Here is a 27,915-nt window from a genome sequence, read left to right on the forward strand (position 1 = left end):
ACTTCATGGAAGTTAAAAATGAAAGCCTCACTACAGTGGCGAGAATTGTGTAGCAAATGCATGTTCATAATACCCAGTCAGAGTGATTTACCTGTATGGATGCCCCAACCTTCTCGTTACAAAGACTGCACACCAGGGCCCATCTGCTGCTGGGAATATGGGAGACCTTTGTGATGGGCTCCATCTTTTCTGGGCTGCCAATGCTCACCTAAGAATCATTAGATAAATAAAGAAGGGGGGTGGGAATCAAGCAGTAAACAAAGAACAGGAAGCATGACTATCCTGGAGTGATCTTGCTATGGACAAAAGGTAAGCTAACTATATAAGTGTCCAACCATTTATTAAAGCTATTTTTAAGGATAGAAAATTATTACATTTTTATCACACCCTTCTTCTAAGGACCTCAGAGCAGCATGCACATTTCCCTCACCAGCACCACCCAAAGTTGTCTCCATAACAACATTCTGAGGTAGTAGGATAGGCAGTAAGTGACTGGTCTGTGGTCACTGACAAACAGGAATTTGAACCCAGATCTCCATAGCTAGCTGTGTTGCTTGTATCCTCACATTCTTGCAAATTGTCACCACTGACAGGTGGCACTACTCCAAGGTCCATGTCTTTCTGCAAATCCTATTTTCAGATGCAGCTGGGGCAACACTCTCTCCAACTGGCTGCAGTACCTAACACTCCTTGTTGACACCACAACCAAGGCTCTCACTATAAAACATACAATACTCTGTATTCTCCATTCTGAGTGTGTGCAGAGGAATCAGTTGCCTGAAACACCCACCTCAGGAATCCAGAGGGCACAGCTAACATGGACCCACTTAGTCCCACTACGAGTTGGCTTCATGGCTCCGCCTTTCTTGGGGCACAACAAACACTTGGGCTGAACACCAAGAGCACAGGTTCGGCACAGCCAGCTGCCTTCTGGAACTTTTAGGATGCCATAGCATGCCTGCCACAATGACACAGAAGTGAAATGAAGAACAAAATAAAAAGAATAAGAATAAGTTTATTATTTATACCCCACTCATCTGGATGGGTTTCCCCAGCCACTCCGAGCAGCTCTCAGCAGAATAGTAAAAACACAATAAAACATCAAACATTAAAAACTTCCCTGAACAGGGCTGCCTTCAGATGTCTTCTAAAAGTCAGATAGTTGTTTATTTCCTTAACATCTGGTGAAGAGCATTCCACAGGGTGGGTGCCACTACCAAGAAGGCCCTCTGCCTGGATCCCTGTAGCTTCATTTCTCGCAGTGAGGGAACCGCCAGAATGCCCTCAGAGCTGCACCTCAGTGTCTGGGCTGAACAATAGGGGTGGAGATGCTCCTTCAGGTATAGTGGGCCAAGGCCATTCAGGGCTTTAAAGGTCAGCACCAACACTTTGAATTGTGCTCGGAAATGCACTGGGAACTAATGAAGATCCTTTAGGACCTGTGCTATATGGTCCCGGTGGCCACTCTCTGTCACCAGTCTAGCTGCCGCATTATGGATTAGTTATAGTTTCCGAGTCACCTTCAAAAGTATCCCCATGTAGAGCGCATTGCAGTAGTCCAAGTGGGAGATAACCAGAGCATGTACCAATCCGGTGAGACAGTGTACAGGCAGGTAGGGTATCAGCTGGTGTACCAGGTGTAGTTGGTAGACAGCTTCCCTGGATGCAGAAATGACCTGTACCTCCATGGACAGCTCTGAGTCCAAAATGACTCTGGGTCTGGGAATGCTCCCTCACAGAAGGAAGGATTCACCACCCGCAGAGCCCATCACCCAGCCCTTCCTGGCTAGCTTTTTATAAGCAGAATGGGCAAGGATCAAAGAGACAGGTGGTTGGTTTCACTTGTCCAAGCAGCCTGTCCACATCCTCAGAGGTAACAGATTAGAATTGATCCCATGCAACTTGACTAGACAGGACTCTAGCACTCTCCCACAAAAATGCAGCAATAATTAAAATACTAACAAATAATAAAAAAGGACACTTCATTGTATGGTCTTGTTGCTAATATTTCTATAGCACGTTTGGTGGACATAACATTTGTTATAATACTCCCCTCATTCAGTGTCACAGCAAATGTGTGAACCACAGCGCAAGCAGCTTTGACAGCCCTGTTTGGAAGAGAACCAAGCACAGGGTTAGCAAAGCTGCTTTCTACAGGGATTGGTTGCGCAGACAAGTTACCCACAGGGAACTTAGTTGCGCAGCCAACCCAGCTGCATCTGTACCAGCCCCACACCTGAAATTACATATGAGGAGGAAAACAGTTTTGTGGGCCACACTGAGACTTGTACCTGTACCAAATTTGGCCTGAGGAACAGAGGTTCCCCAACGCTGCTGTAAAGGATGAATTCTAACTTCTCCTGTATGATTTGTCACTAAAACAGCTTCCAGTTGGTCAGGACTCCACATGACTGTGGTATCTCAGGAACTGGCTCCCCCAAAATATCAACTGGATCATGTAGAAAGCAAACCAGTACATGAGCTACCGTGATTTGCGACCCGGCTGCATGTGAAGTTAGTTCCAGATCTCCAAACATGCAGGACGATATTATTATTAGTAGTACTGTAGTAGTACTCATGACACCAAGTTCATATAGGTTGCCCTAGACATAAGAGGTCTTACACTGCAATAGTAAGGAAACTGGAACAGGAAATAAAGAGGACTATCGTAACCAGCTGTGACAGCAAAGGGAAGGCTGATTCCTGCCTGGGTTAATAATTATCTCAATTGGAGTTAAGCCAGGACTTTGAGACTAAAATAAGAACATGACATATAAATTAGAGCATTAACTTTTATGTCCATCTGAAAGATGAGAAGGTGAAAAAAAATAGGGGAGGTCTTCCAAGAGCACAAGTGCTGCTGCTTTGGGCACTGACTCAACCTTTGCCCCAAGGAAAGGTTGACCACAGCTGTGTCACTAACATTTCTTCTTGTCACAAACATAGGACCCCTTCAGAGGCATTTTTCTTGGCTCTGTTTCTAACTTTGTATAGTTCACTGAACTCAAAATGCAATAAGAACATCTGCCAACTTATTAAAAGGGAAAGATGAAAAATAATTAAAAGAAACTCTAAAGTAATTTTGCAAGATAAACCATGCTCAAAAGGCAGTCTGTCCTATTGGATATGAAAACACATGTATATGTTTTCATCCATTGTAGGACCCAAGAGACAAAATTACCCTTCTCTTGCTTATCAGGTATCACGTATGAAAGGGCATAGTTAAAACACGGGGGGGGGGGGTTGCCAACCACAAAATCTGATGCATTCAAAAACTGCCATATAAATTATCTTCTGCACCAAAAAGTATTTGTCATTTCTGCTGTGTTGGATGGGATGCTTTATTCACTTCCAACCATGTTCATTATAAATGAAAGTGCCCCACATTCCACATACCGGTATACTGAACATGCTTGTTATTGGCATGGCTACTGTATATATGCCAGACAAAAAGATTGTGATCTTTATCAAAAAGTAGACTATGACAGCAAACAAAAGCAGATCCAATGATCTGTCTGTGGGTCTGGGATATTTTTGAATAGATTAAATTGAAAATCTACAGCTTTCCCATATATGTATTTGGATGGTGCAACATTACTACTAGGAGCTGCTAGCTGTTGGTACATGACTAGCACTGGATTGGGCCCTTATGTTACTTTGGCTATGCATACCCCCCCCCCAAAAAGCAGCACACAAAGTGGCAGCTTTTCCAAAGAACAGGAATATGTGGGAACCAAATGGATAGGTAATGTCAGAAACATGAGAGATGCTGGAAAATACATATGCTTATTGTTAAATGAGCCCAATGTGTTTCGGCTCAAGAGCTTATCTGTATAAAGTAGAACACTTGCTAAACCACAAATAAAAAGCCTTGCAAGAGCATTTAAAATACAGTTATGCATAATTGTAGAAACCTCGTTTTCAAGCCAAATTAAGAGGTCAAAAACCATCCATTTCAAAGACCTTGAAGGGCAAAAGCTCTTAAGAAGCCCAACTAAAACTGCAGAACTAAATACTTGCAAGCAAACCTAGGTTTGTGAGAAATGAAAGAAAGTAGATATCATCCACAAATTACCAACCACTTGGTGCACTCCAAGGATGTTTTTGAGCAGTTAGGAAAGGATGTTTGTATGGGCTACGAGATATGGCTGGTTCTAGTTAACATAGGTTTTCTTTCTGTTAATTTGACTTGAAAATGAGGCTTCAATGACATATTGTATTTTAAAAGCTTTTGAAAGGCTTTTTATGTGTGGTTTAGCAACAGATAAGCCCTTGAAGAAAGCTGAAACATGTCAGGCTAATTTAACAACAAACATGCATTCTTTACAGCATCTTTAAGATTCATTTCTCTTTTCTGTTTACACTATTGGATGCATCCTGCTTTTTCTGTATGATGATGATGATGAAGAAGAAGAGAAGAAGAAGAAGAAGAAGAAGAAGAAGAAGAAGAAGAAGAAGAAGAAGAAGAAGAGCAGCAGCAGCAGCAGCAGCAGCAGCAGCAGCAGCAGCAGCAACAACAACAACACTGGACGGTTCCCAGCATAAAAATAAAAAATGAAAACAAAAATACATAATAAAACAAAAACAAATCAATAACCCCACCTTCCCACAAAGACATTTAAAGGCCCATAGAATGTTAATCAGCCAAAGGCTTGGTTACAGAGAAAGCTTTTCGCCAGGCACCTAAAGATATGTAATGAAGGTGCCAGGCGAGCCTCCCTGGGGTGCACATTCCACAAATGGGAAACCACCACAGAAAAGGCCCATGCTCCAGTTGTCATCCTTCAGACCTCTCATGGAGAAGGCACATAAAGAAACATGAGATATCTAGGGTTCAGATGTATGCAAAGAAGCAAAACGTCACTTAGATATGCAAGAAACCAAAGCTAATGATTTTAAAATCCAGAAACCCACTAAAATGGGGCAACTTAACCATCCTATCTGAATTTTCTGTGATCTTATGACATCACCTCTCTACGCACCTCTGTTCCTTTGCCTCAATGTATGCTTCCACCTACTATTACCATACATCCTAAAAAAGCACCCAAGCCTTATGAAATCCTCATCACCTCCTTCCCATGGTGATATCTAAACAAACTACTCTCAATTCCAATTATTGCTGCTGTACCTGATGAACGCAAATATTGCATTTGTCACAGAACACCATCTCATTGCCATCTTCACCATCTGGAGACTGGCAAACGTCACAGACAACATCCTCATCATACTCAATTCCAAGCCCTTCCTCAGTCTCGATAGCATGATTCATGTTGTCATAGCATCGCTGTTCAAATTCTTCCATAACTCGCTCCATGGTGTATTCATCCAGTTCAGGCATCCCTGGGAAATCAATCCAATGATGTTTGCTTTTAATATAATAAGAGACATTGAGGGACACTGCTTCTTCTATCAATCTACAAATAACCAGATCACTCTATTGACACTGAACAACTGATCAAGTAGGTTATTTACAATTTCACGTATCTTCAAAATAATCTGCTGAAAGGCATCTATTAGATAACAATAACAAAAGCCAAGAAAAAGTGTGCATCAATACAGTATGGATCTTGTTTATTGCCAGTAATCCAAACACGCATACTGGACAAAACAAAACTTTAAAACCAAGCGTAGCATATTGATTTTGCAGTGGATGGTTGAAAATCTCATACAAATGTTTTATTTCAAGGTATTCGGCTTTTTAAAGAGCCAGCTGCTCCTGGGGCTATTTTGCCAACTATTACTACGTTTTTATAAGGCTCTCTGCAGAACTGTACACCTTTATAAGGGGTAAAATATCCACTTTGTAAAGGAACATACTGCTCTTCACTTTAGACCATTTGTCTAATTTTAGCCATTTCACAGTTGACTCTTAAGCCTTCTTAATTGCTGGATAAATGTCTTTAAAATGATTCCAGATGCTTTTTGAAAGACTTCAGTATTTGGTTTCAACAATTAATTGCTGCTACAGAATAAAATGTAACAAAAAATAAAATAAAATAAAATAAATGGATGAAACAATTGTCAGAAGTCCAAGACAGTGTTGGCCATTAGTTAGTAGGGCCAAGAGGTGAATGTCACTATAGCAGTTCAAGTTTTTTCCATCAGTTCTAAGGAAACCTGAAGGGTTTGGAAGCTTCCGAAGTCCCTAAACAACTCTAGATGGTTTCAAAAATATCGTTCACTTTTCTATTAATACATTTAAAGATAAGATGAAATTGGCTTTCCTAACACATTTCCTTTTTCCACTTCCTTCACATTATTCTAGGAATTAGAGCTTTGAGATGGCTGTTGCCTTGCCACCCAACAAAAATAGTGTTGACATTTGTGCTATGTTTTTCTTTCCCCTCAGTTCTCCACACCCCTTTCTCCTCCACATGCAGGAATACACAACTTGCTTCTGAGCATTCCTATCCTTCTCCTTTTCTCTCTGGAAGCTTCAACGTGTACCATATGAATTGGCAGCTGTACTACAACCACCCCAGACTGCTCCCTGTCACTTGTCTCACAGCTCAGCCAAAAGCTGGCCGTAACTGGATGTTACACTCACCCATCTCTTTGAATTCTTCATTAGCCAGTTCCAACCATGCTACGTCCATGAAATTAAGGTCATAGCGACAGACGCTCTCTGCCAAGGTCCGAATGTCGACGTAGCCAAGCTCAGGGGGCTCAGAACCCGAAGAAAGGATGTACTTCCGAGGTCTTGTAAATATAACTGCTTTTGTCTCAGATACAACCCTGAAAGTGTAGCGAACAGAAGGTGTTAATTACACCAGGTTGCAATCCGCCTTAAAGTGGTGAAACCTCCATTCTCCGATGCAATTACTGCCAGAGGCTCCACATTTTCTGCCAGAGGCAGCGAAATAATGGTAATAATAAAATAATAACAACAGAAAAAGATCATCTGCCAATATTGTAGCACCAGAGGGATGCACATCTGCAGAAATAAAAATACATAAATTTTATTATTTATTGAAAGCATCTATATCCTATTTTTTCCATTTAAAATTACCCTCAAGTTACCTTGCAACATACCATATTTGTGATAATCTAATACACCATCAAATCGAATCCACACCTCAATTTTCAAAACCTTGAAACCAAAAGGATATTTGCTGACCCTAATTTTTGTGATGTAATTTAGCTCCAAAAGGTGCACATTACATTAGAATAAATACGGTATTTAAATTGACACCAGCGTCTGAATAATAAATACATACCCACGAAAAATAACACAAATATGATACTCTTTTTTAAAAAAAAAAAAAAAAAAAACACTAACTGCAGCACACAAATATGGAAGGAGAAACATCACTAAAACAGCACACCAGTTCATGTAAATTACAACTGAATTGTTCTATTATTCTAAAACTACAAAGATAGTACTGTAATCCATGTACAGAGAGAGTACATGGACAGTAGATGATAGATGTTCTGGGGATGTAAAAAAAAGTCAATGTTTCTCCATCTTCCGCTGTCAACAGTGACGCAGCACAGAGTGACAAAAGATGTGCCACAGACAAGTCATAGTGCCACAGACCTCTCACACAAGGATTCCCATGAAATCAATAGATTTTCTCCTTCCCACCCTGACTAAATTGCACCAAATGGAGAGGAAAAGTTGGATGAGGAACTGGAAGGTGTGAGTTGACCTCCCATTTCTTCCAGCAGCCTGTTGTACTGCTTTTGCACTGTGCCCACTGGTAATGCTGGCTGGGGCTGATGGGAGATAAAGAGTCACAGTTTCTCCACCTCTGACCTAAATTAAAAGCATCAGATTTACACTGCTTGGAAGAAGACTTTGATATGACCAAAACTGGATTTAGAATATAGGCCATACTGCATTTTTAGCATTAATTATGCAATCACAGATCTACTTTGTAACATGAGACTGCATTTCGAAGTTGGAAGTTAACGGAGGCTACAGTCACATGAAAGAATCATGGGGCAATACTCATGACAGGAACAAGGGCTAAAGGTTACAGACATAAAATTCCATAGTCATCTGGAATTTTTCACAAAGAAACTTTCAGAAAGAAACCCAGTGCCTGCTCTGAGTTAAGGCCAGGTTGGAGCAACTATGCCCCCCCCACGTTTTTCGACTACCATCAGCACCAGCTAACACAGTCAAGGGTCAGGGATGGTGGGAATTTAACAACTCCTGAGCCAATGGGAGGATGCTTCCCTATTCTTTATGTCTTTATGTCTAGGTTCTGTGGTGAAACATTTAGCCCTCTGGACTTAGAATGCAGAAATCTGAACTGGGGCTTTGTAGGTGGGTCTTCATATACAGAAGGTCCCAGGTTCAATTTCCAGCATCTCCAGTTAAAAGAAATCAGGTAAAATGTGATGGGAAAGACCTCTGCCTAAGACCTTGGAGAACTGCTGCCTGTTAAGAGTGACTATGCTGGGTGAGACAGAAGGGCAAAGACTCTCATTTAGTATAAGCCAGCTTTGTTCACTCTGCTATTTAAACAAATTGCACAAAGCAGGAAAATTTGTACCAATGTACAATGCGACTTCATTTTGGCTGGACATTCAAGAATTTAGAATTTTGCATAGCATTTGTTGTTGCTGTAATTGGTTCAACTGTATATAGGTAGCACTAGGATTTCTAGAATAACGAATGGTAGACCAGCACAAGAGAAAATGACTAGATCACAGGGAGTTCTGAAAATTAGACTTAGTGCAGGTCACCCATCATGATCACCAGAAGTAAAATCTATCCTTGTAAAAATGCCATTAAAAAATTATCAACATTTTACCGGTGCTTGCTGGCATTCCTTGGCAACAATGAGAGCTAAAAACCTGTTGTATTTTAAAGAAAGCCAAAATCACAATGATTCTCAAAAAGGATGTATTAACTTTTATTTTTTTTAGCAAAAATAAATCCATGGAACTGTTTGTGAAGTTCACACCACATCCTAGCCAGTCACTGATGACTGCTCCACTTCCAGATTTTTTTATTTTTTTTCGGGGGGGGGAGGGTAGGTGGCATAAGAGAAGCAGGTAACTCATTAAAATGCTGTGATTACTTTCCTGGAATGTCTGAGTAGGCAGCACACAGAACATTGGATCTGCTCACAAGGAAGGGCTACAACAAATTTTCCATTAGGAAGAACTCATTTTCAAATAGGAAATAGGAGTCCTCCTTCTGCCAGCATGTATTGTTATAAGTAAGTACTCAGTCTGGGATGTGATGTCCTTAATTCACGAGTAGAGTCATAGTCGCTGGTGGGAAAGGCCTGGCTTTCATCTGGAACACTTTCCTGGGGCAAAATCAGTTGGCTAGGAAGGGTAACCTTTTAATCAGCAGAGTGGAACTCAAGTCCTCAGGTGATCTGCTTTTTAGTAAGCAACCCAACAGGATGCTGAAAGGTGATGCTGACAGGACAGCTGTTCTGTTTCCTAATGCATTCACCAAGCTATACCTGGCTACTGGCTCTGGAATGGTCCCCGGACTGACTGGCACCTGAACTCCTTTCTCCCATTCCTGTCTCCAAGGGTCTGCCAGCACATAGTACTCATCGGGGTTCAGCTGGTAGGAATCAGGCAGCTTCATGGCAGTGATCAGGTCTGTTCTAAATACCTGCAAAGAAAGGAAGTGAGAATGGGGGAGGGATGAGACACTGATATTTGATATTTACACTCTGTGATTCACAGCTCCTGGGTAACCATGGAGCACGGTGCACAACAAGGTCACCAACATTGCCAATTAAGAGGCCAGAAAGTTAAACCACATCAGCATGCTGAAACAGAGAACTGAAAAATACAGTTTGGACTTGGGGCCCATAGTTCAAGTTGCCTTTGTCAAATCACATGACACAATCAAGTTGCTGCACAAATGCATAATCAGCTCTCGTCAATTTCAACAGGAAGTGCAAAAACTCCAAATATCCCTAAATATAACCCCAACACAAGGAGTTGTATCCCAAGATGAGAAAGCCTAATTCTTTCCCTTGTGAAGCTTGCTAGTGTCTGTACATCTAGTGGCTAAAATGGGAGAAGAGGGGGAAATACGTAATTTCAGCATCTGCTGTTTACTGGGATCCTCATTTCAAGAGATGTCCCATACGTCACATGGTCAAAGCCCAGAGATGAAATTTCAATAGCCAAGTGCTACAGCATCTTTACACTCTGCATCTTCAATATCCCAGGCTCAATCCCCAACACATGTAGATAAAAAAAAAATCTGCGACAGCTACCAGTCAGGACTAGGGCTGTAAGATAAAATACCATATAATTGAATACTGATATTTTGAATTGTGGTGCTGGAGGAGACTCTTAAGAGTCCCATGGACTGCAAGAAGATCAAACCTATCCATTTTGAAGGAAATCAGCCCTGAGTGCTCACTGGAAGGACAGATCCTGAAGTTGAGGCTCCAGTACTTTGGCCACCTCATGAGAAGAGAAGACTCCCTAGAAAAGACCCTGAGGTTGGGAAAGATGGGAGGGCACAAGGAGAAGGGGACAACAGAGGATGAGATGGCTGGACAGTGTTTTCAAAGCGACTAGCATGAGTTTGGCGAAACTGCAGGAGGCAGTGAAGGATAGGCGTGCCTGGTGTGCTCTGATCCATGGGGTCACGAAGAGTCGGACACGACTGAACACTGATCAACAACAATTGAAATAACATTGTGATAAGTGTTTCAACAATGCAATATACTGGTGAACTAAAGGTGGAGACTTGACAACTTCTCAGGGGGTAGCTCAGCCGAACCATACTTTACAGATACTTGCAGGTACCAGGTCTCCTGCTTTGTTTGCTCTCTCCTTCCTACCAATAAGAAATGATTATAAGTCCTCACACAAACCAGCAAAGTCTTTCAGCTTCACCCATATCTTTCCACATAAGAGCTCAACTAATTATGCAGAGTTGGCTAACAATCCAGGAGGGACCCCCCACGGCTAGATAATCAAAGATCCAGAAGCAAAGTAAACAAAGAACATAAACAAAGAATTGGAAAGCACTTCCTTCTTCCCTCACACTCACCCCCACCTGTGGAAAAAAAGAAGGGAAAGTTTTTGTTTTTATTTTCTGGTGGTGTTTATGTTGTTGGTCCCCCCCCCCTAAACAGATTTATTCCATACTAAAAAGGAAGGTTTTTTAAAAAAATTTTAAAGGAGACTATATTTTTGCTTCGTTGCCCTCCTTTGATAAAAAAGGGAGACATTGGTGGGAAGAGGACTTTTTGGAGGGGCCCTTCTGTTGGGGGGGGGAATGGAGGGAAGAAGATATAGCTGACTGCCTTATGCTGAAATGGGAGGTTGGGTACTATGTGAGAATGATAGGGAGGGTATTTTTCAGTAAGCAGTGCAAGAGAAAGTACAAGTTTAGTTGAACTCAGTGGGGCTTATGCATGCAAAGATTCCACTTAGACCTCTAAGTGGGGAAGCAACTTGACTAGTAAATCACATAAAACTACTCTTAAATTAGTTGAAAATATATTGTATGGAAGTTTATTTAATATTTTTATTACTTCCTTACATCTTAAGGCGCTCCACCACCGTGGGGAACTTCAGCAAAGCCCTCTGCTGATGCAGGGAAGCGCAGCGCACCCTCCACTGTTGCGGGGAGGTATGGCGGGACCCTGTACTACCGCAGGGAGGCCCAGCAAGGCCCTCTGCCACCACAGGTATATATCATGATATATCAATATTTTGTGGTGTTTAGCTGTTGATATATTGTGATGTTGAAAACCAGATATCGCCCAGCCCTAGTCAGGACAAAGAATACTGGGCAAAATGGACCATTGATCAGATTAGTAAAAAGCATCTCCTTAAATCTCTACAAACCACATTATTTTGGGAATTCTGAATTAAATTCTGTTAAAGTTTCTCAAAAGTTATCAACTTTGTTAAGGGTCAGAATATACGTACAATGTGATTGGCAGAAGGGAGTTCAGACAGCAGCAAGGTAAATAATAAGTCTAGAATTTGTCCATCATACACTTTTCGCAACAGAATCTGATGGAGGGATCACATTGGCTTCTTTTGATCCAATCTCCCTAACTCTGCTTCTTCTGTGAGCCAGTTGCAGTAACAAAAATACTTGCATGGGAGCAGCATGCATTTGCACCAAGACCCTTGTGTCTTATTAGCTACTAAAGATAATTTCTCAAGGTGGTTTTAAGACAGCCATTTTGCGTGGGAGTTTTACTGTTTTTGTGGTGAGAGCTAATCTTTAATACATCAAGCAGGCACACTCCGATTTTCAGTTCTAACGAAGGTCCCACACAGAAATGCAGCTGTAAACACATAGGCTCCCTGTTCAGAGCTTCCATCAAAGGCACAGGGGTTTAGAGGAGCAGAGCCAGCAAGACATTTGGAGTGGCCAGCAACAGCAACCCTGCTCTCCTTGCACATGCTCAGTGAGACACACGAGTGGCATTTATGAGTAGAACTCAAGGGGAGGCACCTTCCTACAAAGTACACGCTATCAGATATTGACTAACATGTAAAAAAGTCACAGCCTAAGACCACATCACCAGTTGCATTTCAATTCATTCCTATGTGGCACAGCTGGTAACAGCAAGACTTGCACCCATTCTAACAGATATAATAAGGCAGAGTATAAATCTGCACCAGTGATCATGGAAGTAGCATCTCTGCAGAATCTCAGCCACCATGAAAATGAAACTCAGGAGGATACAGGATACGAGCAGGTCACAATGCATGTCAGATGAACAACCATGTACATCCATTTAAGAATCAACACCACACAAAAAATGCTGTAGACCAAACTGGCCACCAGAGGACATGCTACATATGCTGGGTCTCATAGTTTAAACCAAAATATCAGCCAGGAAAGTTCATAGCCAATATATCTCCAATGCTTACCACTGGAAGCAACATCTGCCATCCAGATTTACAACTGTTTGTAGCTATGGTTCAAACTGTGCTTTGAACATGAATGATTTCTGAAACTAGTAAAACATCTTGGGAAGTTGTAGGAAGTTATCAGCCACAAGCAAGCAGGGAAAGGGTCCCTAACCCAGCATGTGTCATGAGTTAGAGCCATACATCTTTGGGGAAAGCACTTGCCTGTGTGCAACGCAATCTGATTTGTTGCTGCTCATCAGCAAAATACAAACCATGAAGTGGCAGGCTTCAAAAGAGCAAGGCTTTGCATGCCTAAGCACCTTCCAGATCTCTCATTGCCGCTTCTGCTATTACAAAGTAACAAGGATCATTCATGCTTAGTTAGCACCTCATCTTTAACTGCCACATGCCAACAGAAGGGTATTTATCTGGAGTTTTAAAGGTGCTGGGGCAGGAGGACGAAGCAAGGCCAGATGGCTTTGCTACAAACAGAGTGACTGGATCAGGCAATGCAGTACCAGCAAGACCTCTAAAATAGGTCTGAAGACTCATGAGTTTATGGCCAATGCAGTCAGCAAGGCACACAGCCAGCACCACTCCACACACATATAAAGCAGAAACAGGTTGACCAGGAAGCGCTCTCTCTCTGTGTGTGTGTGACAAATAATATTGTTTATCCGGCTGAAATCCTCAAACCACTTGTAGTGTATTAATCCCAGTGCTTTACTGGGACTGACCAAGACTACATGCTTTGAAGATTGCTGCATTTTCCAAACACTGCTGGCAGTGATGTAAAATATATTTCATGTGAACCACCCAATTCACCAATTGGGTTTGCTATAGTGTATGTTGTGAGCCTTCCCACGTTTTGCCCTTTCAGAGTTTTCCACCAGACTAGAGAGTTTCAAATTGTACAGTCTTGCTAAGTATAAAGTTAAACATTGTTCAAATCACCCGGGGTGTAACCAAAACGGAAAGAGAGGGTGAGAAGGGTGATTAAAAAAAATAAAAAGCTTTATTCTGGAATTTGGACAGATTAAAACAGGGATATAAAAAGGTATCACAGAGTCCGATAGAGTCCGACTATCATCCATCAATTGAACTCAAATGATGGTGAACAGGCTACTGAGCCACTCACACAGCAGTGATGGGAAATGGTTCACTCTGCCTTCTTGCCTAAATAGAAAGCCTATTACCTCTAGGTTGAAAAAGGTCGAGAAGGCACTCCTGACATACCAACAGCTCCTGTCTGTCCCTATGAGAAGCCTGCATCACCCTTTGTGACCCACAATTGCATAGACAGCGGGAGGGAGATTTCAGAATTTTTAACACCCTTTCTTTACCAAATAATAATTTTTCAAGAACTCAAGAGAAACAAAACCAAAAACAGAATGCTTAGGAAAAGAAGAATGTAAAGAAACGTGGTGTTTTGGAGAAAAATATTGCAGGAACTCTAAAAATGCTGCAAAATATCAAAAGCTACAGAATAATTTTACTCTTGTGTAGGGCTGGGCGATGTTGAAAAAAACTGCATTGGCTCCAGCCACAGATATGCTGGGTGAAACTGCCACAGCTCTCATCATGGGAGCTAAGGTGCTTTCACCCCAGTGCCTCATGGGCTATGACGAATACAGCTGGCCCCAGCCTGCTGCTCAGCTGGGGGGCAGTAAGGCACCTGCCCCCACTTTAGCAAGCCCTAAGCCCCTTGGCCAGACTCCTCTAGGAACAGGAAAGCTCCCGCCACCAGTGGAGTCAGCCCCAAGTCCCCTGCCGCTGGTGCTCCCCAGCTGAGCAGCCCGGATCCTGCTCCTACTCATGTAGAAGCAGGAGCAGGGTCGGGGATCTCTCAGCTGGGGAGGGGGAGCACTTTAATAGATTCCCCATCCCATCACTGACTTGTGCAAGCCAGTGGCGTGTCAGGGGCTCCATAAAACTGCTTGGCTGAGGTGAGGGCAGCAGCACGCTCTTCAACAAAGCAGTTTAAAGAAGTGAAGGAAGGAACAAGCTGTATCAGCACCTCACCAACTCAGTTTGATTCTCCCTCTGCCGGGGCAGAGTGTAATGGCGGTTTCACCAGCAGTATATTGCTGGTGAAACCGCCACCACTTGAGTCCCTCTGCCTCCAGCTCCCAGCTAGTTTGTTTGTCTCTCAGAGCATTGAAGGCAGAGGGACTCATGAGCAGCAATGGTTTCACCAGCGATATACCACTGAGTGAAGCTGTCATCGCGGTCTCCCTCCACATACCGGCCCTGGACAATATATTGATATATTGCCCAGGCCTACTCTTGTGCCAGGGACAAGATTTTAGTCTTTAAAAAACCCTTATTTTAACTGCCTAGAGAAAAACAGGGCGTGAACGCCTTTGAGCTGAACATTTGTGATGAGTTGCTCTGGCCACAAAACAAAGGAGGATTTAATGGAACATCAAGGATATAATTTCCAAGAATCACTGCCTCGCACTGCCATTCCTCCTGCTCTGCAGATGCAAACCGCATGCCTAAATCCAGCATTGCAGAATTACTGACCTCCAACCCAGTGACTGGCACACAGTTCTTCAAATATAACTTTAAGAACTGGTGCTGAGTTTGCTTGCTTTCCTCTTCCCACCTCATCTCTTTCCCCTTTCATTTAGTGTCCTTTGAATTGTAAGCCTACAGACACAGACTGCATTCTTCACTGTTATTCATCTTACGTATGCCACTCTGGGAGCCTTTTCAGGTAAAGGTAGGGGTAAAATGTTTTAAATAAATATAGGGAGCTTTGAAAGTGACATATCGCTGTTAGAATATTAAAATATTCATAATAGCATTCAGTACCAATTCAATTAATATACAGTGGTACCTCGCAAGACGAATGCCTCGCTAGACGAAAGGCATTCGCTAACAAAAGGGTGACTCGCAAGACGAATTTTCCTATGGCCGTGACTCGCAAAATGAAAACGTTTTGCGATTTATTAATTTTTTTGTAAAACCGTGCTTCCCAAGACGAAATTTCCGCTATACGACAACACTCGCAGAACGAATTAATTTCGTCTTGCGAGGCACCACTGTAAAAACAGAAATGCTACAGGGAGGTAGAGGTGGAGAAAGAAAGCTATTTGGAAATGGGAAACATACAGGAACACACACACATCCAATATCTAATTATAAGCATTGGAGGTCCATCAGCAACTGCTTTCCTATTCATTTCAGAGAAAGAAGCAGGCCTGTGCAGGCATTCACTAACATCATGGGTTGGGAACCTCTAGCCCATAGGCAGATCTTTAGCCCACAAGGCCATTTTCCCAAAACCATACCCAGCTGCCAACTACTTCCCCTGCAGGGAATGTGCTGGTGAAGCAGCCCCCTATGGAGAGCAGGAATGAACTCTATGCTCATCAGCTAGTGCTCATCAGCTAGTCAGCAGACTTCAATCCTGCTTGGTACTGCTTTCTAGCATGTTCTTTGTAAGGAATGCACTGATGAAGCAGACCCCTCCCCACACCCTGCAAGTCACCTCTGAGAGCCAAGCAGGAAAGCCCATCTTTCAGCCACCTGACCTCACCATGATGTAAGATGATTAGTGGGTGGTTCCACTCACATGTCAAAGTTGGCCCATGGGCTGAGGGGGAGGGCAATAAAGATCTGGCCCACTGTGTCAAAAAGGTTCCACATCTCCAATATACATGCGTGGAATTGCTTCCACCACCAGAACAAAAGAGGCAACCCATACATATTAATTCACTTGGCCAAAGGATTATACTGTCCAGTCATGAGCATGAACAAGTGAGGGATAAAGAATTTAGAAACCTGCCAGGGCAAGACCCCGAACATGAACATATAAGATATCTGGTTATGATGAACCAGACAGAGTCTTCTTAAGAAGTTCAACCTACAAAGAATATCCCTTTTCTTCTAGTCTCATATTTGACTCAAAGGACATCTGCCAATTTGTAAGGCGTGCAACAGATTGCACTTGGTGATCCATCATGAAAAGTTCAAACTGATTTGTATTTCCTCCTTTGATCTGTTCTCAAAGCAATGCAGATGAAGCACTCGAAGAGACAAAGTTTTCTGGTTTGACCGCTTTGCTGAACAAGGACTATTATTCATAAGTGCCACGTAATGGTTAGGAAACTAAGGAAACAATCCTAGGTACACATTTTTCACTGTTCACCACAAATAAAATAAAAAAAACATATTCCCCGATATATTTTTTGAAAAGGAAAAGGACTATAAAAAAAAAAAACAACTAGGTTGGGTTGGTGCCAAACTAACCCAATATTCACAGCTAAATAACTAACTTGATGCTGGCAGGGACTGTGGCAGCAGCTGAGCTCCCTGATCTCCTGGCCAGAAGAAAGGTTGCTGGGTGCCAGCTGAGACGGAGCAGAAAAAGGAAAGAAAAAGAAGTATTAGGAAAAGGAGACACATCTGTGTTTCAGCAAGATGCAAGCGCATTTAATCAAGAGAATACCTCTGATGGTTTCCGATCTTCGTGCTTAGAGCATGAACTTCTCCGATGCTGAGACCTAGAATGCTGGGACCACGTTGACAAGCCTAGAAGAGGAAAAGAAACATGGAACTGAGAACAATGGTTATTTTGGCCCCAAAGGGGCCTATATTATTATTATTAATTATCATCATCATCATCATCAATTTATTTATACCCTGTCTTTTTTCTCTGGCAGGACTCAGGGTAGCCTTTGCTCACCCCTCTTCCACACAAGCTGTCTAAGCCAACTTCAGTGGGAACCAGTGTGGTTAGAGTGTATGAGGTTTACTGAGTAGCCTTGGACCAGTCACTCTTTCTCTCTCAGCGTCACATACATCATCAAAGGGTGGTTGGGAGTTTAATAACGGAAGGAGAATAACTATGGCTCCTGCCTTGAATTCCTTGGAAGAAAGGAGGGAAATAAATGTCATGAAATAAATAAATAAAAATAAATAGTTCACTATGGCAAGCAAGAGCTACACTTTCATTCCACTCCTTGGTCTATATGTCATAATGAATGTGTGGGAGGAAAACTGCTGGCTCTGTTTAAGGTCCCTGTGATCATTCCATATACAGTAATTGTTCCATCTTCATATAGATTAATACAATTAATACAACGGTAGCCACCAACTGTAGCAAGTGACTTGCAGCTTTTCTTCCGTTTTTTCTCCCCCCACCCTCAGGGAAAACATGCTATTGAAAAGTTAGGTACAGTACTCTACAGATGCAGTTGATCTTACGAAAAGGGTCATACATTAAAAAACAGAGTTGCTCAGAAACCAGAATTTTGTACCAATCTTTCGTATCTTTTCCCTTTGTCAAGATACTATGCCCCAAATGATCTGGACAAATTTATTTTTATTACCAGTATGTGCATTCCCATATATTTTTATTGTTTGTTCTTGGTCTATATTCATGATTGTACCAACTAGAAAAAGTGCTGTCAAAATTGCTACCAGCAGAATCCATGATTGTTCTGTCTGTCCATGCATGTGTGTACGTATACCATTAAAGTTCCGACTGTGTGCACAGAGAGCCAAACCTTTTGTCCACCAGCCAATAAATGAAACAAAATAATGTTCTGTAATTTACCAAATGCTGGGACAAGTGGTGGAGCATTACCATCTCCAACATAGGAACTATCCAAGGTTATCTGCTGTCTGTGGCAGGGGCTGCACTAGACAGGCCTTTTGAGTAATACTTATGTTTTTATTCAACAAAAAACAAAAAACAAATTAGAGTAAATAAATGGTGGGGTGAAGCATGGAAGAGCTGCTCACTGAGCAGGCTAAAAAATAAAATAGTAATAAATCAAACAGATGTACTGAGGCTATTATTCTTCCTAGCAACGGCTGAATGCAACTAAACTCTATCATTTTTGTAGGATTTGATTTTCCGCTATCAAAGTAGTAAGAAGATTAGATGATGGTATGCATTTCATTATTTTATTTAAAACAAGTAATGATAAGCACATGCATATTAGGAGGGGAGAATGGCAGGTCTCAAACTGAGTAATGACGTAAACACTGCAATGTGCTTTTTAAAAGCAGAAGAACCTAGTTCTTATGATTACCAACCTTCTGTCATTTTCTTACTGTGTTAAGAACTGCATTCATTTTAATTTGTTTGCAGTCCTTCCTGACAGTAGATAGAAAAGCAAACAGGAGGAAATAGTTCAGGAAGGGTGACAATATTTGTTGCTTAATTTAGTCCAGGCACAAGGAGCCTCTGGCCCCCAGGCGAAACTTAGGCCTGCCAGGGATCCTAATTTGAACTATGGGGCCGCTTTTCATCAGCCATGCCCACCTGACCTACAGGTACAAAGGAACAATTGGCAGGGTTTGGGCACACTCCTGAATGCTCCTATGTAGGCCCCCTTTTACTTTATTTGGCTCCCTATGCAAGCCCCCTGGGATCAGCTCAACTCAGAAGCTCCCAATCATAGATTCCAAAAGGAGTCAATCCCTGTCACAAGCAGGGCTCACATTCTTCATTTGCACCTCCAGATTGAATTCAAGACTGGGATGCAAAGGAAGAAAGGGGGGGTAATTAGAAGTGCTCTCTAAATGGTCACATCCAATTATTTCCTGTGAAATTGTCACCTGGCATCATGGTGTCCTCAGGTGGGTTCAAGTCTTCCTTCCTTTCCTTTTCAGAAAAGACTGCTTTATTAAAACTAAATATTTCAAAAAAGATTCAAACAAGATAGCAATGCTGATGAAGAGCATGGCACTCAAAAGAATTTTTTTTCTTTGTAAAAGTCCACTTACATACGGTATTTGCCAACTCTGCTAAGACAAATCATCTCCATAGCACTAAGATTATGCAAACTAGGTCACAAAGTCCAATAGTCACCACATTAAAAGGAAAGTCATTATCATGAAGTCAAAATACTGGGGGCTTGTATAAAATGGTTAAATACTTGGATGGAATGATATTTCTCAATTCAGCACACATGTCTATTGTTGAGTATCATCACACTGCCCATTATACCGGTATGTTCCAAGTGTTCTGCATATATTGGTGTATACACATTTTCCCCAAGGACAGGTGAGGTGGAAAGAGACAGAGAGACACAGAGATTTTGACATTTAAAAAATATGCAAGTCCCCATGAGCTGCCAGAGCATATCCGGTGTCCCAGGGAGCACGCCCAGCCACCAATATGCTACGCTGCGTGGCATAAGATTAGCTACAGAGTGCATAATGCAGAACAGTGTTGTAAAACCAGCTGCAGAGCACCCAGCTGTGTCCCAGGAGAGCTCCAGGCTGCTATCATTTCATTGACACTTCAAAGCCTGAGCCCTCTTGGAGGCTGCACACAGTCTTCCCCACTGTAAATACAATGCTTCTACATTGCAAAATCAGACAGCACAACAGTTTCCAACATAGAGAAGCATGCCTAGCTGCTGCTGCTGCTGCTGCTGCTGCTGCTCAGTGCTGGTATTTCCATCTGCCGAGACTCTTTCTGGGCTCTGTTTGAGCAAGAGTGGGCACAGTTGCCAACAGCACAATTTGTTGGGAAACCATGCAGCTGGAGCAGAAAATGGAAGTGGTTAGAACAGTCTGAGCTGCCAGCCCATCATCATAAAACCTTATTTCAGACTTCCTTCTCAGCCTGCCAAGATCATGGAATCTCAGACAATCCACCCACCAGTCCCATGCAATGCAGCCGCAGTCAGAGGGCAAACTCTGTGCAGAAAATTGCCTGCAAAACAAGCAATTCTGAACCACCACCCTCTCCCATCCCGCAAAAAACAGGGATCCAACATGGAATGTATGGCATTAAAGCACCAGACATTATGGTAAGTATTCTACTTTATTACAGCTACTAGTGGTTTAAGCCCGTTAAAAAAACGGGCGCTAGAACATATGTGGAGGGGGCTGGCGCCCCACCCCCACCCCCTGCCAAAGCCTGCTTTAGCGGGAGGTGGGGGGGTGGAGGAGAGGCAAGCAGGGCTTTCTCCGCATTAGCGGAGAAGCCCTGCTTGCCCCCCTGCCCCTCACCCCCCTGCCAAAGCCTGCTTTAGCGGGTGGTCGGGGGGTGGAGGAGAGGCAAGCAGGGCTTTCTCCGCATTAGCGGAGAAGCCCTGCTTGCCCGCCCCGCCCGCCCGCCCGCCTGCTTTAGCGGGTGGTCGGGGGGTGGAGGAGAGGCAGCAGTGCCATGCAGGCCAACGGGGCAGGAGGGGGTCAGCAGCAACAGGCTCTACTTGTAGCGGCGGGAGCAGCAGCGTGACCTCCCTCTTCGGCTTCCCCTCGTCCTCTGCAGCGCCGGCGTTCCATTTCAACCGCCCCGCTTGAACTGCCGACGCTGCTCGTGGCTGATGTCTCTCTGCTCCAATCCCTGTGTCCCTGGGGCACATGCTCAGTTGCGCAAACCCAGAGACACACGGACTGGACGCAGAGACACTTGCATTTTATATATATAGATAACTGCAGGTACATTGTCTTCAGATTATATCCAATACACTATTGTATCCAAAGCTGGAACAGTGTGGAAGGTGAAGGGTGATGCAGGAGAATTCACAAAAATCACCTCTCCACTTTCCTTCTGGATCGAAGAGCTTTCTGTAAGGGAAAGGACGGCACTGGATACAACCCGTTGGGTCTAACAAGGTATCTTCTGACACTATCACTACTGGTAGATCTGCTGGTCAATTAGCTTTCTCTAATGCAGTGTATAGCAACAATACTTTTCTTTATCTGATCATTCTTGCAACTAATCACCTTGCAACTAATCCATAAATGACACTTACCCAGAAAAAACCTTTTACCCAGAAAAAACCTTTTACTAGTCTGCTGCTAACACATAACTTTATTAATGTTTGTGGCTCATTGATCACCTTAAAGGAAATGGAACCCACTCTTTTCCGATTTATAAAAACTTCCCTATGTGGTTTTCAGGAGGAGATTCTGACTTGCTACAAGCAACCAGGAAAATGGGTGAACATTTTCAAGATCCTAGCAACAACAGAAAAGGTACATACTTCCTATTTTCATTTATCCCTATATACCTTCTTTTGTACTTATCCAGCAGCTTGGTTTAAATTTTCTTAGCCAGAATACGTTAACCATGAATACCAAAAGTGCATGCCAAGAGTTAGTGGCAAGACAGACAGGCAAAGCTTCACTGCTCTACAGCTAACCCAATATGCCAAAGATGGTCAACATCATATGTGGCTGTTCAATAATTATATTGCAGCTCTGGGCAATTCAATAAGAAAGTAATATTACAGTCACATCTATACGAATTAAAAACAGATATTTGTACTTGTTCCTTTAGGAACATAGGAAACTGATTTATACAGTCAGACCATTGGGCTAGATGTCTCTCCAGAATTTCAGGGAAGGCTCTTTTCCGGCTGCACCTGGAGATGCCAGGGATTGAACCAGGGACCTTCTGCATGCAAAGCAGATGCTCTAGAACTGAGCTACAGCTCTTCCCCTATGGCCATTCCTTACCCACAGACAGATTCTAGAAGACAAGGTGATTTCACAATTAAGAACTTTTATTTTTAATGCATCATTGTTTACTGCTTAAAAAAAAATCAAAGGAAGATTGCATCCACTGTGGCACTTCCATCTGTGGGTAGTTTGAGAGACAATTGTGAGACTTTTCAGGAGGAAGAGGAGGTGGCAGGAATGTGATGTGAAAGTGTCTCCAAGGCAGGGCTTCTTTTCAGTTCCAGCACCTCTCAGGTGGGCACCATTGCCATTAAAAGAGAACAAGGGAGGTGTTCATAGTGAGTTCCAGCACCTCTTTTTCTAGGAAAAAAAGCACTGCTCCAAGGTATGGGATCCCAGAGAAACCAGAAGAGAGAGATGGAGAAGCAGAGTCTGGCTCTCAGACAAAGGAAGATTTCCAGTGCAATTTAAAGGAAGGCAATTTTTGTCCATACCCACTATAGCTAACTGCTCTGGCACCACATCATGTTGACCTCCCTACCTTCCACCCTACCAGTCCCAATGGGCACAAGCAACCACTGCAAGCCACACACTGAGAACTTGGGAAAAATATGAGGCACTCTCTCATATGCTGAAGGCATGGAAAGCCTGATACTTCTGCCATATCTTATGTTCTCCAAATCCCAGCACATATCCAGAGAAGTCCCACCTTCAGTTCTGTCAGAAATCAGGAAGGTAATTTTTTATGAAGTTTTGAAAAACAGGCCTAGCTTTCTTTCTCCCTATGCTGAAACTCAATATTTAAGCATTAAGACATGGGAAGGCAAACTAAGGTCTGGGGGCCAGATCCAGCCCAATCGCCTTCTAAATCCGGCCTGCGGATCAGCGTGTTTTTACATGAGTAGAATGTGTCCTTTTACTTAAAATGCATCTCTGGGTTATTTGTGGGGGCTGCCTGGTGTTTTTACATGAGTAGAATGTGTGCTTTTATTTAAAATGCATCTCTGGGTTATTTGTGGGGCATAACAATTCCTTCATTTTTATTTCCAAAATATGGTCCGGCCCACCACAAGGTCTGAGGGACTGTGGACCGGCCCCCTGCTGAAAAAGTTTGCTGACCCCTGCATTAAGACATGTTGTATGAAAATGAATGCCTCGAAGTTAACAGTTTCCAAACTTCTTAGGGGTGAGGCATTCTGCCAGATTCCTTTTGGAAGCAGATCACTCACTAACTACCACACTAGGAGTCACGTGCTTAATTAACTCAACAAGAATACCTACCTGTTTTCACTTGTCAAATGCTGGAGAGCCCTAAATACAAGGCTGGTTCTATCTTTATAGGAGAGATTACACTATCACTGTCATTAACAAGTTCAAAGCTTATACATCTTTGTACTCTTCAGACCAAACCCAGACCTATTCAACTTCAGCAACAGTATTGTGATGTGATGTGCTGTCAAACAAGAGGGGAGAGGGTCAGTGTTGATCCCCACCTTATCCTTGTTGATCCCCACTCCCCCCACCACCACATTTCCTCTTCACTGAACTGCAGTGCCTGCTTAGTGCTATTTATATTGTCTCACTGTTATTCTGCTCTGTGGCCTACACACGGACTCCCATTGCAATAACAAGAATATGTTTCTAGTTTATTCAATTGTTTTGTATAGAATTTCACTATGTTCTGAACTTGCTTCTTTGTATGAAGCTAAACAAATTATTTACCTTCTTCCACCAGGTATCACTAAACGTGCTGTACTCAATCCCTTTGATCTTCCACGCAATATTTTACTTGATAAAATACATTTGGGATGGGCTTACAGGTAAGGCTTAGCGCATTTTTATATCTGAGCGTGGTTAAAATTATGCAGAACTAGACTTTAGCATGATGCCAAAATACCTGGCCACAGAACACACTTTACTGAAAAGCTCCCAACCTCAGTATGAACAGTTTAAAAGCTAGGAGCTCACTCCCATTAAAGCCAATGGGGGTTTGCCAATTAGTTCAGTGAGAGCATTATTATACTCTAAAGCTGCAGGACCACAGAGTTCAGTGTGGTTTAAGAGCATGAAGCATGCTAACAGTCAAGAAAGAGGAAGAGGGACAGGGATGTATTATCAAGAAAGCAAGATTCATCAAATCTATTATACTGCTTTCCCTGGTAATGGGATCTCACTTATGCTACCCCCTTGTTTTACCTCTTTCCTATCTCTTTTGTCTTCTAAGGAATAATGAGGCAGAAGACTGAAAAGAAAGGGGTGGGAGAGAAAAAGGGGTGGAATGAATGTTGCCAAAAAACTGACAAGTGTAGAAACAGAACAAAATAGAATCAGAAATGATACAAGAAAGCTCATACCAAAAAAGAAGCCATTCTAGGCTGATCTAACTGACAGTCCTGCTCCCAATATGTTACTTGGCAGGCAGTCTAGTTTATTTTAATAAACTTACTTCTAAGTGCACATAGGATGGAGACCTGAAAAGCTATGGCTATCAAAAGGATAAAAGGCACAGCAAAACATTTAATTCATATAATCGGAAACACCTCAAGGAAGATGGAATACAGCTCTGAGGTTTTATCAAGCACTGCAGCTCAGCTGGTGCAAATTATTCCTGTGTGTTCAATGTGCCTTCCTCTTCTGTCTCCTCCAGTGTTCAGCCGCCCAGCCTCAAAATCAGCTCCAGAGGATTGGGCACACTTGGAGTAGACTCCGAGAGCATGCAGTGGTGGAGGAGAGGAAAATCCCACTGCACCAGCAGAATCCCACCAGCACAGTACTAGACACAACCCCTTAGCTTTGAACATTAAGTAAATTTAAAGCAACAAACCTTTATTCATCACCATGACCTCCTTGGAGGAAGCATCCAGATACACATTTGATAAAAACAAAGGCAAAAGCAAAGTAGCTTCTTGATGTTTTCTGACACCACCAAAAATAGTTGGCTTTCTTCCTTTTTCTTAGCAAGCCTTTGCCCCAAGTTGACAGAATAAAACTTGAATTCATGCAATTATATGGAAAATATTTAGAAGTTAAAGGTTGTCTGGGATTGTTTTCCAACAGCAAGAGGCCAAGAATCAAAAATTCAGCACAGCTTGCAAACCCTCTTCACCAGGCCATAATAATAAAATGTTACACCAGTAGAAAACAAGCAAATCTTCCCAATGCATTTCAATCAAACCCCCATAATTCACTAAAGAGTTTTACTAGAGGAATCTTTTCCATATTGTAATTTGCCTTTTGAAAGATGTTTAACTTAGGCCTGGATCATATCTGAATTGAAAAATATTCTCAAATGTCAATACCTTTCTTCAGTGACTCAGTCCATGTTCCCCTATTTACAATTAGGTCATAAAACACTAATCAAAAGCCAAACTCCATTACATTTTTTTCCCTTTCTGACTTCAACAGCCAGGACAGCCCCAGAACACTTTGCACTTAAATCGCACCTTCCAACCCAGGAGATGAGCGTTCATTTATGCTAAGCAACATCTAATGCCTTTGAGAGCTACATAAAGTATACAAATAGAGAATAAGTAATTTACTTGTTTGGAGAAGTAAAACATTTTTCAAAATGCCACTGCTACCACTGATTCATCACAGATACAATTTTTTCTATTTTTAAACTAAAAAAAAAACCTCAGTCCCAAATAATCTAAACTCAGGAGACAGATTGGATGAAACTAATGTTAGCTGCACAGAGAGCTAAGAAAAAACCCATTACTATGGGTAGGACCCATTTACACAACCAAATCAGCATGCTGAGCAATAGAGGATTTGTTTTGTTTTGTTTTTTGTGCTTAAATAGCATGACAACAGTCTGTACATTTGCCCATGTTGTTGCCCTATCAGATCCTGCAATCACAGTAAGGTTACTAAGAATAGGAACATAAACTGGTAATGACTGGAAAGGCTGCATCTTCCAAGGTGTGCTATGATTTCGAGGGTGAGAACAACCATTGGAACCCAAGGAGGCAAAGGATAACCCCCAATTGTACTCCCTATAGGCACTTTCACTCCTGTGGGATTAAGACTTTGTGATCTCACCTGTGAGATAGTGAGTGCTTTGTGTTGGCAGGGACAAGACAGTCCTCTGTCATCAGATCAAAAGCAGAAACTCAAGGATCTATCCTTCAAGCACCCACGGTAGCTCCTGGAACATTCCACCTGTTTGATACTCACTACAATCATCAATCTTTTATCCTTATTGACCACTAAACCCCTGACCCAAGCTGAGGCTTTCAGAATGCATTCACTGCCTGCTTCTTAAATTTTTTAGAAACATGTGGAAATTAGGACTTGCGAAAGAACTTACAAGTGCAAGTTCTGCAGTGTCCAAGATTATGCCCTACATTACTGTGGAGTCCCACTGAATAGGCTCCTCCAGTTCTAACTGAATGCATACAGCAGCACTGGTTATTTAAAACTGCAGTAAGGACAGACCTGGTAAGTTGGATCTACAGCATTTTGAACTTAATAGTGCAGCACTTTCAACCTGTGCTTAGTGATGCGATATTCTCAAGAATGAGAATATTCTTGAGAATATTCTCTGCTGGAAAATTCTCCGGATAATATTCTCCACAAACTGTAAATTCTAATGTAAGAACTAGTTTTACCACCCACATTTTTAAAAATCTAGTAAATATTAAGTCAAGCTGTGATATTGCCAGTGTAAGTAATGAATAATGATTTTTTTGATCCAGTTACATTACTGGGCATTGTGTCATTCACCATTGGCAGTTTTGAAATGTGAGCTACAGAAAACAGCATTGTTGTTTTTTAGTTTTAAAAATGCTATTCATTTAATTTGATGAACATTTGAATTTGTATGTATTTCAACTATATGTAATAGCCTTTTTTCTATTTTGGTGTGACCTTATTCTTAGTAATTCTATACCCTTGGCCATACAGTGTGATTATTATTATTATTTTTACAGAAAGTAGCTTTTACACTTAAAGTACCTAGTCCTATACAATTATCTGTAACAGCATGTGAGGTGGCCTTGATTTAAACAGTTGACGTTTCTATATTTTTATTTAGTGTCATTAACTAGTTTTTGCAGTGCCATTCAATGGTACAAAGTACCATTTACCAGAGACTGACATACTGAAATATATTATCATATAACGATAATATATTCAGTGTTAATGACTTCTTTTTTATATGTATGCACAAAGTTTTGCTTTAGTCACCAAAACAGTTATTGTTAGAGCTATTAGAAGCACAAGACAGCCTATTACTGAATTTACGTGTATCAAACATTAACATGCCAATTGTATTTTCTGACTTGTCCTCTAACACAGTGTTTTTCAACCTTTTTTGGGCAAAGGCACACTTGTTTCATGAAAAAAATCACGAGGCACACCACCATTAGAAAATGTTAAAAAAATTAACTCTGTGCCTATATTGACTATATATAAAGTAATTCTCTTGAATAGGAATCAAATAAACACAAAGAAAGTATTTTATAATTACTTTATTATGAAATAGTAAGTAAACAGAAATTCTTCTCTCCGCTGCTGCGCACACTGTGCTCAGGCAGGAAGGAAGTCGGAAGATGATGTCAAAAAACCCACCCACCCCATACCCAGGACACAGTCCGGCGCCCGCAAAAGAAAAAAGAATTTTTTTATGGAAAATTCCAAGAAAATACACGTCCTTAATAGTCTTAAGCCAATTTCAGGCTATGTTCACTTCACTTGCCAAACTGCACTCCCACTGAA

General features: G+C 42.0%; 1 protein-coding gene across 5 annotated transcripts in view; it reads right to left on the reverse strand.

Moving 5' to 3' along the window:
* Positions 1-27,915, reverse strand: part of JADE1 (jade family PHD finger 1) — a 153,599-nt gene that overhangs the window by 13,485 nt on the left and 112,199 nt on the right. For 3 of the 5 annotated variants that reach the window (XM_033159662.1, XM_033159661.1, XM_033159665.1), the window contains 7 exons: positions 17,276-17,358; positions 17,103-17,177; positions 9,429-9,586; positions 6,548-6,735; positions 5,129-5,340; positions 791-958; positions 92-208 (listed from right to left, as the gene is read on the reverse strand). In XM_033159662.1, coding sequence (XP_033015553.1) covers positions 92-208; positions 791-958; positions 5,129-5,340; positions 6,548-6,735; positions 9,429-9,586; positions 17,103-17,177; positions 17,276-17,358 — 1,001 coding nt within the window. Of the gene's footprint in view, positions 1-91; positions 209-790; positions 959-5,128; positions 5,341-6,547; positions 6,736-9,428; positions 9,587-17,076; positions 17,178-17,275; positions 17,359-27,915 lie in introns of those variants that run through there. The other 2 variants (XM_033159663.1, XM_033159664.1) reach the window with 2 other exon arrangements.

Source organism: Lacerta agilis, chromosome 9 (genome assembly GCF_009819535.1).
Source record: "Lacerta agilis isolate rLacAgi1 chromosome 9, rLacAgi1.pri, whole genome shotgun sequence".
NCBI lineage: Eukaryota > Metazoa > Chordata > Lepidosauria > Squamata > Lacertidae > Lacerta > Lacerta agilis.